The following is a 16,989-nucleotide window of genomic DNA, read 5'->3' as shown; positions in this document are numbered from 1 at the left end:
TTTCATCAAAATGGATACAAAAATATCAAAACGTCTCTATTATACCTTAACACTTGGAACAACAGACAAAATGCACACAAACCACTACACACGTTGTTATCAGATGTTTGGTTAGAGTTCAAAATGTGATGAGTCAACTGAAAGCCAATCCGACTTAATGAGATCAGCGCCTTTTTCCCCTATCATAATGGCTGGAGCGTTCGTATTTCCGCTTACTAGGCTGGGCATAATACTGGCATCGATCACCCGTAAACCTTTGACACCGCGTACTCTTAGCCGTGGATCCACTACTGTTCGTTGATCGCTTACGGGACCCATCCGTGCCGTTCCAACGGGATGATAGATGGTTGTGGAGAAAAAGCTCACATAGCAAGATAAGTACTCATCCGATTCTGTTGAATGACTGTCGCACTCTGGAAGCACGAATCTGATTTCTGATGCGTGTAATTTCTTTAATGGCTTGGTGTTTAGAAAGCGGCGTTGTAGCTTCAGTCCTTTCACAAGTAGTACGACATCGTCCTCATGTTCGAGGTAGTTGGCAAATATTCTGACTTTCTCGTACGGATTGCTATTTTTCAGCTCAATGTGCCCCGTAGATTTTGGGTTTAGAAGCGTAATCCATACTACAACTATATCATGTGCTTCATTAACTTCACGTAAAGTGGATTCAAAATCTTTGCGATAACCCATCAGCTTGAAAAACTGCGGTAAACGATAATTGTCACCACTTTTGAAAAACAGATAATGATACTGAAGATTGGGATATTTGTGGTTTTTTGATTCAGAATTCAAAAACAGGGTAATGTGAGTTCCTCCATTTCCAGCAAAAATGCCGGATTGCTTCAGAAGGTATTGAAGATAATCTTCGTATGCTTCGTTTTCCTTTTCTCCAGGTTTCAAAGCAATAAAATAAGTCACGATAACATGGTCTTGCAGATTTTCTCCAACAGGTAAATCAACGATCGCTTGTACTCCGTGCTGCTTCAAGTGGTTGGCTGGTCCTAGCCCAGATAGCATCATGACTTGTGGGGTATTCACTGCTCCTGCCGATAAAATGATTTCCTTTTTAGCCCTCACCCTTAAAAGTTCAGAATTTTGCAGACTGAATTGCACCTCGGTTGCAGATAAATGTTCGAAAATAACCTTCACAACATGAGCATTTTTAATAACATGTAAATTTGGCCGTTGTAACGAGTTCAAGAAAGTCTTCGCAGCACTTTGTCTTCTACCGCCGTATAAGGTTCCTTGTAATTCCACCACTCCAATATACCTTTTTCCGTTAACATCTGTCAATTTTGGAAATCCCAGTTCATCTGCAGCTTCACTAATCACTCCTATCAACTCACTTCCCCGACTAAAGTTTCCAACCTTCAATTCACCGTCAACTGAGTGGTATCGGCTATTCCCGAAAAGCTCATTTCTTTCGAATTTTTTGAAGTACTTCAAAACATCCTTCCAGCTCCAACCATCGCATCCACTTTCAGCCCAGCTGTTATAGTCACGTTCATTTCCCCGCACATACAGCATAAAATTCATTGAGCTACATCCGCCCAGCATCTTTGCTCGTGGCCAGTAACTGCCATTAGGCATCGCTCTGCTAGCTTTTTCGGACACCTCAGCGTAATACTCCCAATCACTAGATGTTTTCTGAGTGTGCAAAAACAACCCAGGGATCTACCCGAGTTCAACCACCACCATGTAACGAAACCAGGTTAGTAATGACAGCCATGAAACGTGTGAAAGTGTTAAATTATCCAAGAACAAAATCATGCATTAGTGCCTTGATCACCACGAGCAGAAACATAATGGTTACCTCGGATTCAATCGGAGGATCCCCTCCGGCTTCCAGCAGTAGAATTTTCCAATCGGGGTTTTCCGACAGTCGGTTCGCCACCACGGATCCAGCCGATCCGGCCCCAACGATAATGAAATCGTACTCCTGAAGGCCTTCGTTCAGCGCCGTTGGGCCGTAATCCTTGGGCCACATGTCCGGCGGTGAAATGCTACACTGGGCTGCCATTATCGTTTGGATCAGCATGGCAAACAGCTGATTCGCCGGCCCAAGGCTTTGCGCCGCGCACTGACTGTTGAGTAGTGCCTCCATTCTGGAGCTAGAGTTGACCGAAGCTCCTCAGTGCCTGAAATGCGAAAAGAAGAAAGTGATTAGATTTTCTATATGACCCTTGATAGGTTTGTTTCCGTTGGGAGGGTGTCCACCTCGTTCGAATTCCGCTTTCACTCTGGAAGACCTGACTGATTTGAGGGATCATTTATAGAATATCAAGCGTATCTGCAGTTGGTGTTGTTTGCCTTCTGATAGCGAATGCCCTCTTGCATACTGGAGGTGGAGGTGTGTGTATCACTGTTTGTTGCAGTTGGTGTAATGACCAGCGAATATTTATAAGCTTTTTTCCTGTTTGCCGACGGCTCCACAAATTTGTTTCAAACTGTTCAAATGGTAGACAGCGTGCTGAGATATCTACCTACATTTGTATATTCTATTTGCTTTGAGCTATGACTTAAGAACGTGGTGGTGATGACCGACCGATACAAACGGATGCAACACCCAGTATATAGCTACTTATCAATTCAGGTAAGTGAATTCATGCATTTCTGGAATGACATTCACACCGGAAGCTAATTTTATTACAGCACAAGTTTACAATTCTAATGTCAACAAATGTGGATAGCCATGGCCTGTAAAGTATGCGTTCTCACAGTGTATTTATTGTAAAACTTGAAAAAGCACGGAATCTGTCAATATGATTGATCGTAAAGAGTTGTTGCTTCTGTTTTGAGTTCATCACGAGTGTTTATCATTTTGTAATCTTTGTTATTTATAGATCCTTAAAAGAGAAATGTGAACGTCTCAGATTTATATACGGAAAAAATCGTCAAGTAACACTCATTTGAATGATTTTTGTGGCGTATTTTTTTTTTCTTTTGCATGAGTCAACCAGAGTCTTTACTAATTTCCAAAAAAGGAACAAATGTAACAGTCTGCTAGCAATCGTTATAATGTAAATTATTGACATTCCTTTAGAAGGATAACAGAAAGATTTTAGAACTTTGAATGTAGAATTAGCAATTATGTTAAAATGCCCATAAATAAAAAAAAAAATAAAATTGGGTAGATTCAGTACATAATACCACCCTCAATTTAAAATAAATTGGAGCTTCCAATGGTTTCAAGCCTATTACACATTCTAAATGTGTGTGTAAAAACTTCGCGAAATCCAAATTTTTATAATTTTGGTGCACGGGAACAAATTTAAAAATTTAAAGTTTAAGCAGGCAAGTTATGTAAAAACAACTTCTTTTTTTTTCAATATTTTCAGATTGTTTGGTGGGTTTGTTGTTTGTTGTAAACTATAAAATAAAGTTTTTATAATTTCAACATTAGGTATGCCGATTTAAAGATATTGTGGTCCAAAAAAAAGAATATTTTTGAAACATTTCTTTTCCAAAAAATTGTAACTCTTAAGGTGTCATGATGCGTCACTATGCTTTCAAACGAATCATAGACTTTTTGCTTTTCAATGATTGTTTGCCTCGCGCTTTAGAAACGATAAAAAATGTCAATTCTTCAGCAACGCAGCTGAAAAAGTATCATCGCAGTAACTACGAGTGAGAATATGGGATGAAACTTTTTCATACGAATGTTCGCTTTGGTGGCAGATAATTATCACTTTGAAGTTTCGAGCCACATATCCATAATGGCTGCCGATGCTGATGATGCCGATCTTAATTTTTGGAGTTATTTCCAAGATTTCTCCCAGAGTTTATTCAGGACTTATTTCTGGAATTCCTACAATAGTTCCCCAAGGTTTTTTTTAAATTTCACTATTTTTTTAAAGCAGGATTTCTTCCAGAAAATATTCACTGTATTGCTCCTCCAGTTCCTCCTCAAGACATTTCCGTGAGTTTTCTTCCGGAGTTTCTTTTTATGATCTCTACAGAAGTTTCTCTCGGGATATTTTTAAATATTCTCGAGAGATTTCTCTTGGGGTTTCACCCGTGATTTCTCATAGAAGGATCCTTCGGATGTTGTTGCCGTCTCTCAGAGTTTCAAGGATTTATCCTGTAGATTCCCCGGAGTTCCTTCTTGGTTATTTTCCTCAGATTTTTGCAGGCGTTTTTGCTGATATTGATTTACTAATTAAATTCTTCACGCGGAGTCTTATAGATTTCTCCACGATTTTCCTCATAGTTACTTTCAGGATTTCATGCAATGATCTTCCTAAGTTCTTTCCAGAGTTTTTGCCGTAATTACTCCCAGAATCTCTACAGGAAATTGTCTCTAGATTGGCGTTTCTGGAGTTTTTGCAGGGATTTTTCCAAAAATTTTAACTGAATTACCTCCTGGGATAACTTACGAAATTCTTTGTAAGGAATTCAAGGAGGAATATCGAGAGGAAATATCAATAAAAAAACAGAGGAAAACAAGGGCATCTCGGAAAAAAAAATCCTAGAAGAAACTATTAGGGGAAGTCCAGGTTGCAGCCCTAGAGGGGTTGAACAGATACAGTGATCTTTCAAAAACTCCTCCAAAAAAGAATTATTCCAGATATTCCTATTTCAATTCCACTAAAGTTTCTTTCACAAATTCCACCGAAGACACTATAGGACAGAGGTTTTCAGATCGTACACAGGTGGTTCACTTGATGCAAATTAAGGCTTTCCAGCAAGTGAACCGCTATACCTCTTTAAAACTTATTACTTTTTAGCAATGCAGCTATGGCAAAAATCTTAAAAAAAAAATAAATATTTGGGTTCGCTTATGGATTTGAGAGAAAACAGTTATTTTGCAAATAGTACAAACAATTATCTCATAGTAAATTAATTTTTGATTACCAGAAAGAAAAACTCTCATATATAATAGTAAGTTTTTCAGAAAACCTAATAGAAGTCCACTAATTATCTAGTCAGTACTGTGCCAGAACTTTCTGGCTTTCGATGAAAATCTATCTATTATTTTCCATGGATTTGACAAAAATTTCATCGGACCTGCTCAGGAACCCAACGGAGAATTCACAACAAATATTATCTGAAAATTTCCAACAAGGAAACGATGCTGGACAAACAACCATTCTATTCTTATGGAATAGATTTAGAAAAATGTTTTTATTTTTTTTATATGTGTGAATTTTTACTTAGGTTAATTCATAGTTTCCCAACCTTCGTTTCGCTAACTTTTTATGCATGTTTAATTTATGCTTCATTTTCATGCTTTGCATAAAAAGCGGGAAAACTACTCAGAATCAATATTGTGCATGAGAAAATTTAATAATGACGGTAATTATTACAACGGTGGCCAGGGGATGTTGCAGGGGCGTTTCAGGGGATCCCAAGGGTTTTCAGCGGGGTACCAGATGATCTCAGGTTGGGTTTTCGGGGGTTTTCGAAAGCATTACAGGAAGTTTCAGAAGATTTTCGAAGGTTTTGGAGACGTTACAGGTACGTTTTCGGGGGTTTTAGAGGATATCAAGTGCGTTAAATGGGGTCCGAATGTGTCCCTAGGGGGTTTTGGAGGGATTTCAGTAACTTTCAGAGCATTTTCTGCGGAATTCAGAGGCGTCACGTTCGGCGGTTCTCCGGTGCGTTACACGGGGTCCTAGGGGGCTATTTGTGTCGTTTAGGTCCCTCGTAAGCCCCGGAGTGTGGGTTCGATTCCCGTTCCAGTCGGGGAAAACTTTTCGTCAAACGGAAAGTTCTCCACTGGGCCACTGGATGTTATATGTGTTGCCCGTTGTATAATGTTAGTAATGTTCAGTCTGTAGAGGCCGCAAGGTCGAAGACGGCGTAATTGTCCTTTTTTTAAGAGGATCTTTGAGGTTTTTCAGATAGTTTCAGAGTTTTTTAGCGGGATTCACGGTCCGAGTGGATCTTAGAGGGAATTCAGAGGCATTTCATAAAGTTCGAGAGAATTTTCAGAAACCCCAATATTTTTTAAAATGCCCATGAAATACTCTTAGATTTAAGGGTGTTCTTGAAACCCCCTGATACGACCCTGATCTGAAATGCCTCGAAACGCCCCTGAAATCTCCGTAATTCCATTGAAACGTCATTGAAATCTACTTAATCAATTTGAAATGTCTTTAAACAACCTTTGGACGCCTTTAATAGGCTCCAGAAACCTCCAGAAATGCACCTGAAAACCTCCTTAATCGCCCTTGAAATGTTATCAAACGCCCCTAAAACCTCTCGGAACGCTGGTCCAGATGGAATTCCACCAATATTTCTTGTGGAGCCTCGTAGCCTTGCGGTTAGGGTCACCAAGCTTCTAATCGCACCATGCTATGGGGTGAGGGTTCGATTCCCGCTCCGGGCGATGAAACTTTTCGTGAGAATAGTTTCTTCTCCGTATCCACTGGTGCATGCCCCGTGTTTCCCTTGTCTAGTGTTTAAGTTTCATTCAGTCTGTGCAGCCTCTGGCTGAAGACGGTGTCCGCGTCTTTTCTTTTCTTTTCTTCTAAAAGATGTGCAAGTTCGCTGTGACATCCTTTGCAAATCATTTGTGATAAATCCATATCGCTGGGAAAATTCCCAGAAAGCTGGTAGCTATCAGTAATGTTTCCTGCTTTCAAGAATGGTAATAATCGGGACATTCAAAACTACAGAGGAGTTACATCATTACGCGCTGGATCTAAACTATTGGAGACTTTGGCGAGCCATGTAGAATTATATTCCGCATGACCAACATAGTTTCTTTCCTGGACGGACGATTGAAGTGTCTAGGTGCTCCACCCAAATTTGTTTCATGGTTAGAGTCATGCCTAGATAGTCGCGTTCTGTACGTAAAAATCGGCAATACAACATCGGATAACTACCAAGCCTCTTCCGGAGTACCTCAAGGCAGTAATCTTGGGTCATTGTTGTTCTCGATTTTCTTCAACGACATTTGTTTTGTGCTCCCAGACGGATGAAGGCTGCTCTACGCTGATGACCTCAAAATATTTCTGCTGATCAGATCGGTAGAAGATTGCCTGGAGTTTCAACGCTTAGCAGATATCTTCCAAAACTGGCGCTCTAGGAACATGCTGACAGTGAGCATTTTCAAATGTTGTGTAAAATATTTAATTTTTAAGTCATTCAACTAGACCAAGAATAGGTCCGTTGAATTATGAAATAAATAAAATAAAATAATATCGTTTTCCACAAGGAAAACTCCAATCAAGTGGACCTACAAAATCTCTGGAATAGAAATGCCTTGAAACGCCCCTCGAACCCCTTGTAACGCTCTTTTAAGGCTGCTGAGATCACCTAAATTGCCCATAAAGTAAATTGAAACGTCTCTGAAACCCCTAACACCATTAAAATGCCCCTAATTTTCCCGTAATCCTTTTAAAAGACCAACAAGTCCTGGCAGAACTCTCTTAAAAGGCTCCTGAATTTCCCCGAAACGCCCCTGAAGTCTCTTGGAGCTCCCTTTTTAGGGCTCACTGGGATCTTTCTGGAAATCCCCTTAGCCCCACCTCAAATGCCCAGGAGCAAGACCTGTTCTCGCAAACTAGATTCCCTCATTAAATCCCAAACTCAATTCATGCATAAATTTTCCTTTTTTATGTCTTAGGGTATCGCGCCACTTGGGCGGTGGCTTCTATATTCGTCTGTTTTCCACTATAACTCAGTCAATTTTGAACCAATTGACTTGAAATGTTGTACACGGGTAGATACTATACCTATCTCACCACATTCCAAAAGTTGTGTCAATTGGTTCAAATTTGACTGAGTTATAGTGGAAACAGACGTATATAGAAGCCACCGCCCAAGTGGCGCGATTCCCTAATTAATTTATGCATTCCGTGCAATGTGCATAAGAAGAGGTTTTAGTGAATCTTCTGATTTGTCCTGATAAAAATGTTTTTAGTTCTACAGATATCATTTTTAAATGAAATTCCGAAAGAACGTTTCTAAAAAAATATCCTACTTCTAAATGTACATAAATATCGACATCGACTTGCCTCGATATTTTATTTAAAAAAATCAAAAAGCTACAAAATGAGGGAATGCATCCAGTTTGCCCTCAATTAAAAATTCACGGATAAAAAGGTATAATTTTTCATATGATTATTTTTTCGAATAGTTCACTCCCGTTGATAAGCTTGGGACCACCCCCTGAAAACATGTATTTTTTAGGCTCACATCTCTGGCAATTTGCATCCGATTTTAAGAGTCTATGACTCATACAAAAGATAATAAGTCAAAAAACTTTAAACATGATTTTGGTGAAACTTGTACGAGAATGATAGAACTTAACCTAAACTTGCAACATTTTTTTAAAAACTATAATTAAAATCACGGTAATGTCGATGGAAATTGACCCGACCAAATTTTATATTGAATGCGGTAATATAACCTTTTTTCTTGTACCTTTCAACTATTTTTTACCAAAATTATTTAAAAAACAGAAAAAATAGTTAATATGTAAATTAATTATTATATATTACCGGATTATAGGATGCACGGATTGCAGAAAGAATTCTTTAATAAACTAAGTGATATTATTCTTGAAAAAAAAATATTCCCAATGAAATTCTTGGGGAAATTAATTAAGCACAAGCCATTTCTAATAATTCCAAACATTCTCCCAATATGCTTACACAAATCTCACTATTTTCTCATTTTCCATTTCAGGTATGTTTTCAAAAACCTACAAATCCTGGACGGAACCTAGATACGACGCTTAATTCCATCTCTCCGGTAAAGGTAAACCTGCCTACTACCCCACATCAGTCAGTGTCTGTCACCTGTTAAAAACAATCCGTCGCGTCGTCGTCGAGATGGTTTTAATCCGCGTATGCGTGTTTGTTGTACGCCAGTTCATTTACTGTTCCCCGCCCGTCCCGGCACTGCACTGTGTTGATAGAAGGTTGTAAATTTTATTGATATGTTATACCCGTTGCGCAAACATTGTCCGTATGGTAGCTGGGGCACACTTCTGTCCTGTGTGAAGGGCTTATCGTGCCGAAACAGATTGACTTTTTGTACTCTTCTTTTATTTACTATCGAATCCGTGGGCACATTTGGCAAGAGGGGGAAGATGAACAGTTTTTCCCGCCAATTTTGATAAACAACATTTTGGACAATTCAAATATATTTTTGTTCTGTGAGTTGATTCGTAATTTGAACTTCTCAAACAATCTTTTTTTTACGTTTTGTGTAAATATTTCAGAATAAGAACATTATTTGAGAGGCATGGTACCGTATGTTCTACACATACACTCCCGATCAAAAGTTTGGGATCACCCCCTCAAAAACATGAAATTTTTTTAGGCCCATATCTTCGCCACTTTGCGTCCGATTTCAAAACCCTAGGTCTCATTTAAAAGATAATAAGTCAAAAAAACTTTGAACATGATTTAAAAGAAACTTTTTCAAAAAAAAAATTGTAAACTTAACCCAAAGTTGCCAAGAATCATTTTCTAAAAAATGAATATAAACTTACGGCAGTGTCGCTGGAAATTGGGTCGACCAAATTTTAAGATGAGAGCGTTAATATAACCCATTTTCTATTAGCTTTCAACTGCTTTTTACAGAACTTAGCTAAAAAAATCTAGAAAAAAATGTTAGTGTAGGTAATCAAAATTTGAACCAAATTGAGACTTTCTGAAGCAGTGCAAATTTTAAGTGATTTTTTCTCCCACATGGAAATAATTTACTACGGCAAAATCGTATGTACATGAAAGCCACGGGTATAAGCTTTCTGGTCAATGGTAAAAAGTTTGTATTTGCACCGAATTTCATTGAAATATTTGATTTTTCATCAACAATGATTTTAATCTTAATTTGAACCATCGTAATCATAATTTGAACCAATTTTAATCTTAATTTGAACTACTGGCGGCAGCAGCTTGAGCAACCCACAAAACAGCTAATTCCATGCTAAACAATGAAAAATCACATGAATCTGCTAATTCTCATACCTATTTTTCATTAGGCAGTGGAATCTCAACTCAGAATGTTCGAAATTCTTCAGGAATTTGGAAACTAAATTTGGATTTTTTCATCCCCCAAGAGTAAACAAAGCAACCACTAGCGCAATCTACAGGCCAACACTAGAAGCTCACCCCCGTTTACTAGTTCAAATTTAGATTACAAATGGTTCAACTTAAGATAACATTCTCCAAGTAAGAATCACTTAAATTTGATTATTTTATGACAAATAATGCGGAATATTATTCGGTTGGTCGATTCTACGATAAATAAGCTTTCATTTGACGTGTTCACATATTGCGTGTGATACAATGCATGAGCTGTACGAGTGCACCGAAAATGTGCTTCCTCTTGGGGGAAATGGGTGAAATCACAGTGATTTTTCAATTGCCTGTTCTCCATGACAAAAACGCTTTTTTCAATGCTTTTAAAGTCCATGTTATCAGGTTATATTACAGAAAGCTGTGTAACATCTTTTTCGGGACAATATTTGCCTGAAAAGTACGTCTTTTTAATGAATTTTGAAATGGTTCAAATTAAGATTACAATTTGATTAGTTCAAAGTTTGATTTCTTACCCTATTAAGTAAATTAACTCTTCATGTCATTGACCAAAAGTTTGGGGTCACCCCTCAAAATGCTGTATCAGCCAAAAGTTTGGGGTCACTATCGTAAAACATGGAAAAGTGATTTGTTGATATATTTGTCATCTTTCATTCAATTTTAATTCTTCTTGGCATATTTGAAACAAAATGAATGATACTTACTGCATAGACATTGAACCACACATATTTGTTGAAATTTACATACTAAAACTTAACGTAAAGTTGTCTCATTTGTTGAAGTGTGGTAAAATGTTTTAACTTTACATAACATTTTTATATACAAAAATCGTTAAATACGTTAAGTTAAGTTAAGTTAAAAGTTAAGTTAAACGTAAATTTAGTTAATTATCTTTGAAATGAGCCAAAAAGAATTTAAATTGAACTATAGATGACGAAGATATCAACAAATCACTTTTCCATGTTTTACGAAAGTGACCCCAAACTTAAGGGGTGACCCCACCCCAAACTTTTGGTCGATGACATGAAGAGTTAATTTACCTAATGATTTTTTTTCTAGATTTTTTAGCTAAATTCTGTAAAAAGAAGTTGAAAACTTATAGAAAATAGGTTATATTACCGCTCTCGTCTTAAAATTTGGTCGACCCAATTTCCAGCGACACTGCCGTAAGCTTATATTCATTTTAAAGAAAATTAGGCAACTTTGGGTTAAGTTAACATACAATTTTTTTTGAAAAAGTTTCTTTTAAATCATATTCAAAGTTTCTTTGGCTTATTATCTTTTGAATGAAACCTAGGGTTTTGAAATCGGACGCAAATTGGCGAAGATATGGGCCTAAAAAAATGACATGTTTTTGAGGGGGTATCCCCAAACTTTTGATCGGGAGTGTATAGCATTTATTTTGTGATTTCGTAGGAATACATCTACAACAGCTGTGATCGAGTAGTGGTGTCAAATTGTACCCTTCGGTAAATATTCGCTTGTTAACTCTGTTCTAATGATAACAAGTCACCGTGCCGGTTTATCAATTACATAACGTATGGGACAAGGTTATTATCGATTCTTGATCTTGATAAGTAATCACCACAACGGTTGTGCAATTTATGGCCTCCATTGTAAACAACATTCGATTAAACTTTTTCGCGGGGATTTCCTAATTGACGATCCTCACCCATGAAACTTATTTCTATTCGGTATTTTCAGTGAAGCTCAAATAAAGCTTTTGATGATAATATGCCTAAAATTAACACTTAATCGTGATGTTGACAGATGTCTTAAATAATAGCTGCTATGTGCTTTCAACTGGGTACTTACAATACGTTCGAAAAATTCTTTCCATTCCCAAGGAGTAGGAACTGCCTCATAATTTGATAATCATGAGTTCTGTTTAAATTTTCAATAGATGATGTATTGTTTTTACAGAAAAAAAAAACAGGACTTAAAGAAATTGTCACTTTATTATAAACCCAATATACCTAAATGTACCTTAACCCTCTAGTACCCAAATTGTTTATTTTTCGTCAACTAAAATCGATTTAATCTTCCGGCAGTTGGCCATCACCATCAGCGCCACGCTATTGCTGAGTACAAAAAGCGAGTTTTTTTTTTCAACGTTTTGTACACGTAAGGTAATCCAATTTAATTTTGCAATTTCGTTTTTGATTTTTTTTCCCCATTCTTACACTAGGTTTTCCTAGAAGCCTATTTGGAAAACCGATTTTTTAGATGAAAACATTTTGAGATTTTATGATTATTATTAAAATATTTTTATTTTATTTTTCGTTGTTTTGATATAGGGATGCGATTATTTAAAAGACTGTTATTTTTACTAAGTTTTAATACACTTCCAAAAAAGTCGATAAAATCTGTCACAATTGGCATAAAAACCATGAAAAAGATTTCTAATGGTTTCACAAAATTGATTGACGTCAAAAGTTCTTCCATACAGAATTATAGCGTCCTCAGCGGTTGAAGGACGTGGATAGTGATCAACTACACCCCGCTGATCAACTCCCCCTGATAACGGTACGACTACTGTTCAACTTACAAATGTGTGAAGCACGGTCCGAAGAAATCAGCACGTAATTATGCATGGTAAATTTTTGATCGTCAATAGAAGTTCATGATCATGTTTTATTTTCTGAACAAGTTTGATCTTTTTGTTAAATTAATTTCACATTTTTAACAACAAGTCGTAAATCACCATAGGTTTCAAATTCCTCAGTCGATAGTTGCCACTTATTCCCAACTCTTTCTTGGCTCATCTTTGATTAACGATTTTATTGAAATTGACTCTCATTTTCATTGGTCCCCAAAATTTAAAATACGATTTCATTCCATTAAAAAAAAGATAGCCTTCCACAACTTTTCCTTTTACCTATATGCATTCCAAAATATTGGCCATAATTAATTATATAGGGCTACCCTATAATACCCAAACTTTTGATTTTGATCTAAATATAATTTTTCGTCATTTAAAATCGGTTTAAACATGTTTTGAAAGATGATTCTTTTTAATTCTCGATTTCGTGAATTTCAGTTTTTGATTTTTCTAATTTTTATTTTTGAATATTCCCACACTTCTATATTTTTCCTGGAAGCCAAATTGGGGAACGGATTTTTTTAGATGAAAACATTTTGAGATTTTATGATTATTGTTGAAATATTATTATTTTAAATTTTTTCACGGAAAATTTTATTTTCCGTGTAATTTTATAAAAAATAATTTTAGAGTGTATTCGATTCCCTTAAACTATTAAACAAAGATAGAATGATTTGGGTAAAAAGTAAAATATGTTATTTGTAGCATTTCAATACAAAATAAACAATGACTTCTAAAAGGTGACTAAACATCAATTTTTCAATGATTTTTAAAAAATGTAAATACGCTTTAAAATACACCAAAAATCATTTTGAGATATACAGAACAGTCCTAAATATCAGCCAAAAATATAAAAAAAATGATTTTTCACGAAACAAAATTTACAAAAATGCTCAAACCCTGTCTAAAGGCGGAATTGGGTATTGGAGGGTTAATCTTACCAGTACCTACCCAGTAGGCCGTCCCTTATTTTGCAAAAATTGGAAATGTTAAAAGTTCGTTAGTGGAAAACGATCGTTTTAGCTAAGAAATGATCGTGTCAAAATTTGAAGTCCGTATCTCAAGGCTAAGTGGTCCCTCAAGAGGCCTAAAGTTGTCAAAAATTGTATGGGACCAAAAAAACATGAAATTTTTTTCGCCAAAAAAGTACGCTATTCTACTAAAACCGGTAATTTTAGGACCCTAAAGGGCCAAAAATGTGCTTAGATTTGCGATATCTCTACTCGTTTTTGAGTTATTGAACAAAATAAGATAAGTTTCCTTCGGAATCTAAAAAAATGGTCAAAAATGCTGATTTTTCAGTTGGTTTTTGTCAATATCTTGGAAACGAGTAGAGATATCGCAAATCTAAGCACATTTTTGGCCCTTTAGGGTCCTAAAATCACCGGTTTTAGTGGAATAGCGTATTTGTTTTGTCGAAAAAAATTTCATGTTTTTTTGGTCCCATACAATTTTTGACAACTTTAGGCCTCTTGAGGGACCACTTAGCCTTGAGATACGGACTTCAAATTTTGACATGATCATTTTTTAGCTAAAACGATCATTTTCCACTAGCGAACTTATAACATTTCTGAATTTTGCAAAATAAGGGACGGCCTACTACCCAGCCAGCAATTTGGTAGCTATATCGAAATTGCAACAGAAATAGTCACACATATATAGCACCAAAGAAATCGTATTCAATGCACGGAACAGGCATATACATACTAAAGTTGAGGCCATATCGAAACATAAATCCGATTACTGCGATTCCATCCAACATAATTTACGATTTCTCGAAAAACTTCTACGTTTTCGTCGATTTTCTCTGTCTAAATATACGATTATGCATGATCTTATTACGATTGAGGGTACCGATATACAACTAAAGATTTTCAAATTTAAAAAAAATCAATTAGTGTTCAGTGGGAATCGAACTTAGGTCCATTGATTGGGAACTGCGCGTTTTCTCTATTGGCTATATTGCCAAGTTGGAAGTAGAGAGTTCAAAGTGAATGACATGAAACGAATTAATATTAGTATGGTACGGTGCGAGACTTGTGGTGGAAGCTTTGTTGTTGTGCATTGAGTGACATCAACAGTGGTGCCGTGCAAGAGGCTCGGAATTCACATCGTTGTTGGAATCTATACATTACTTATTGTAAGTCATCTGCTGTATATAAAATGGTATGAAAGCCTACATATTTGGTTGAAATTATTGCTACCATGGTTGACATATGTCAACAACAAAAAAATAGAAATTTGTGATGAATGCATTTTTTCTTTTCTCCATCATGCAAATATGTAAACAAAACCATTTACGACTTCCGAGATTAAGATTTGACTATTAAATGTGCAGTAACAATCATATGCGACTTTAAAAATGTATACGATTTCTACGATTTCGTTCACTTCGTATACGACGCAAGTATGATGCAAACGATCAATATACAATATTAGGGGCTGTCCATAAACCACGTGGTCATTAGGAGGGGAGGGGGGGTTTCGGCCGATGACCATTTTGTATGGACAATTAAAAATTTTTGTATGGACTAATGACCCTGGGGCGGGGGGGGGGGTTGGGTTTTGGGCTTGAAAAGTCTCAAAAAAATGACCACGTGGTTTATGGACAGCCCCTTATTATCGTTGTATACGATTGCACGGATTTTGATCATACCTCTAGGAAGGCAGCTCGATTTAGCAGATTTACATACGATGTGAAGCGACGATTTTCACGATTCAAAGAAAGCACATATACGATGCTAGCGAACTTGAAGCTCAACACTCAGAACGTATGATTTTTTACGATTCTATCCGATTCTGTGCGATCCTACCGATAGTATCTCGCACCTTTTATGATCGGAGACGACTTTATGAAACGAAATCGTAATTGAAATTTCATTTGGCATAAAATGCGATTTGACGCAATCATTGTAAAAAAATATAAATATTATTATACAATTCTGATTCAATATATGAAAATATACGATTTTTTCCACACAATGATTTACGATACGTGGTTGACTGGGTAGTTGCACCCGCGTGAAATTATTTAAAAAAACATAAATAGACTCCAGAAAAAAAACTCCGAAAATATTAAAAGTTCGGAATTTTTAAAATAAGTAGTTCCTTATTTTTCATTGGGGTGAAATTAAGTAAGTATTTGATGGGAAAGATAGGAAAGATAAAATCGAGACTAAAAGAAGTTAAAATTATGTTGAACTATGCAATTAAGCCCTTGAACAAAGACGGGAATCCCTTATGATACCATTTTATAAAAACAAGTTGATTTTATAAATCAATTCAATGAATAAGTCCTCACTAATTCGTTGTTGCCAGCCTGCTCAGCTGCGTTTGTAGCACTTGAAAAACTGAACTTGTTTTAGAAAAAAAAACACGCACTAAAACCCGTTTGCAATTCTTGGTCGTTATTACCATGCACTTGATTTCTGCACTATACATCTAACCATCATCGTCCATTGCGGCCTTCAAAGTGCAGTTTTCTTACGGTACGTTGCACATGATCACCTTCCTACTGGCAGCAGCCACTTTCTGATGAGCACCAGTTGGTAAGATCCGATATCCATACGTTACATTCGACGTTGTAAAACGTGTATCTTTTTGAGGAGTTAAGCCTTGACCTCAACAGAATTCTAATAGGCACAAACACAAGTCATACTTCTTCAATGACTAACAACCAAAACGCCATAAAACCGTTTCTATCCCCTTATGATGGCATTTCGCCGGTACCTCCAGAATGTAGCGAGTGCCCGACAATCAACAAAAAAAAACTGCAACCACACTCAAATACATAGTTCTGTGGGACAACTCCTCGGCTAAAACACACATGTAGCCGGTGCCCGGTGTCGGTTTATAGTAGCCGTATTATGAAATATTGATGGAACTCTCGTGCCACAGATAATCACATCCGTACACAAGTTTTGTTTCTTCTTTCCTGCTTGGTTCGCGTGTTTCTCTGGTTCTTCCAGAAATCCCGTTGCTTCAGTCACTTTACTTTGTGCTGACACTATAATTATCGCTCATCGTTACACACGGTAGATTTCAGATTTTATTACAATATAAAAAAATCATCACATAAAATGTAGAACAAATTGAATCTAAACACTTACAGATGATGACACACTTTTGTAATCACGACCGGCGATTTTTCAAACTACAACAACTGGACGACGTCCGAATAGACCGATAACGAAACAGCAACTGAAGCGAATCCTTTCGCGTGAATCGCCTTTATAGAGAGCTACCTACAAGTCGAAGAATACCGCCGAACAAGACGAAAATATACGATGAGCCCACGTCTTCTCACTGTTTTGCCGGTCCGTTTTGTTCTTGGTGCTGAGTGGTGCGCAGTGGTTCGATGGTGGATATGATAAGGTTTTATGACGGTTA

At 36.8% G+C, this 16,989-nt stretch overlaps 1 protein-coding gene across 5 annotated transcripts in view; it reads right to left on the bottom strand.

Annotated features, from left to right (window-relative positions):
• The window catches only part of LOC109412232 (glucose dehydrogenase [FAD, quinone]), a 29,798-nt gene extending 12,950 nt beyond the window's left edge, over window positions 1-16,848 (bottom strand). Inside the window, exons 1-3 of one of the 5 annotated variants that reach the window (XR_009998551.1) lie at window positions 2,218-2,624; window positions 1,814-2,138; window positions 46-1,674 (exon numbers count right to left, since the gene is read on the bottom strand). Coding sequence is in view for 4 of the 5 variants with exons in the window: in XM_062855458.1 (XP_062711442.1) it covers window positions 1,814-2,104 (291 nt within the window). In the remaining variant the exon portion in view is untranslated. Of the gene's footprint in view, window positions 1-45; window positions 1,675-1,813; window positions 2,139-2,217; window positions 2,625-16,709 lie in introns of those variants that run through there. The other 4 variants (XM_062855458.1, XM_019685867.3, XM_019685869.3 and 1 more) reach the window with 4 other exon arrangements.
• Between the last annotated feature and the right edge of the window lie 141 nt (window positions 16,849-16,989).

Source organism: Aedes albopictus, chromosome 3, assembly GCF_035046485.1.
Source record: "Aedes albopictus strain Foshan chromosome 3, AalbF5, whole genome shotgun sequence".
In the NCBI taxonomy this organism is placed as follows: domain Eukaryota; kingdom Metazoa; phylum Arthropoda; class Insecta; order Diptera; family Culicidae; genus Aedes; species Aedes albopictus.
This window is presented reverse-complemented; position numbering and strand designations above follow the sequence as displayed.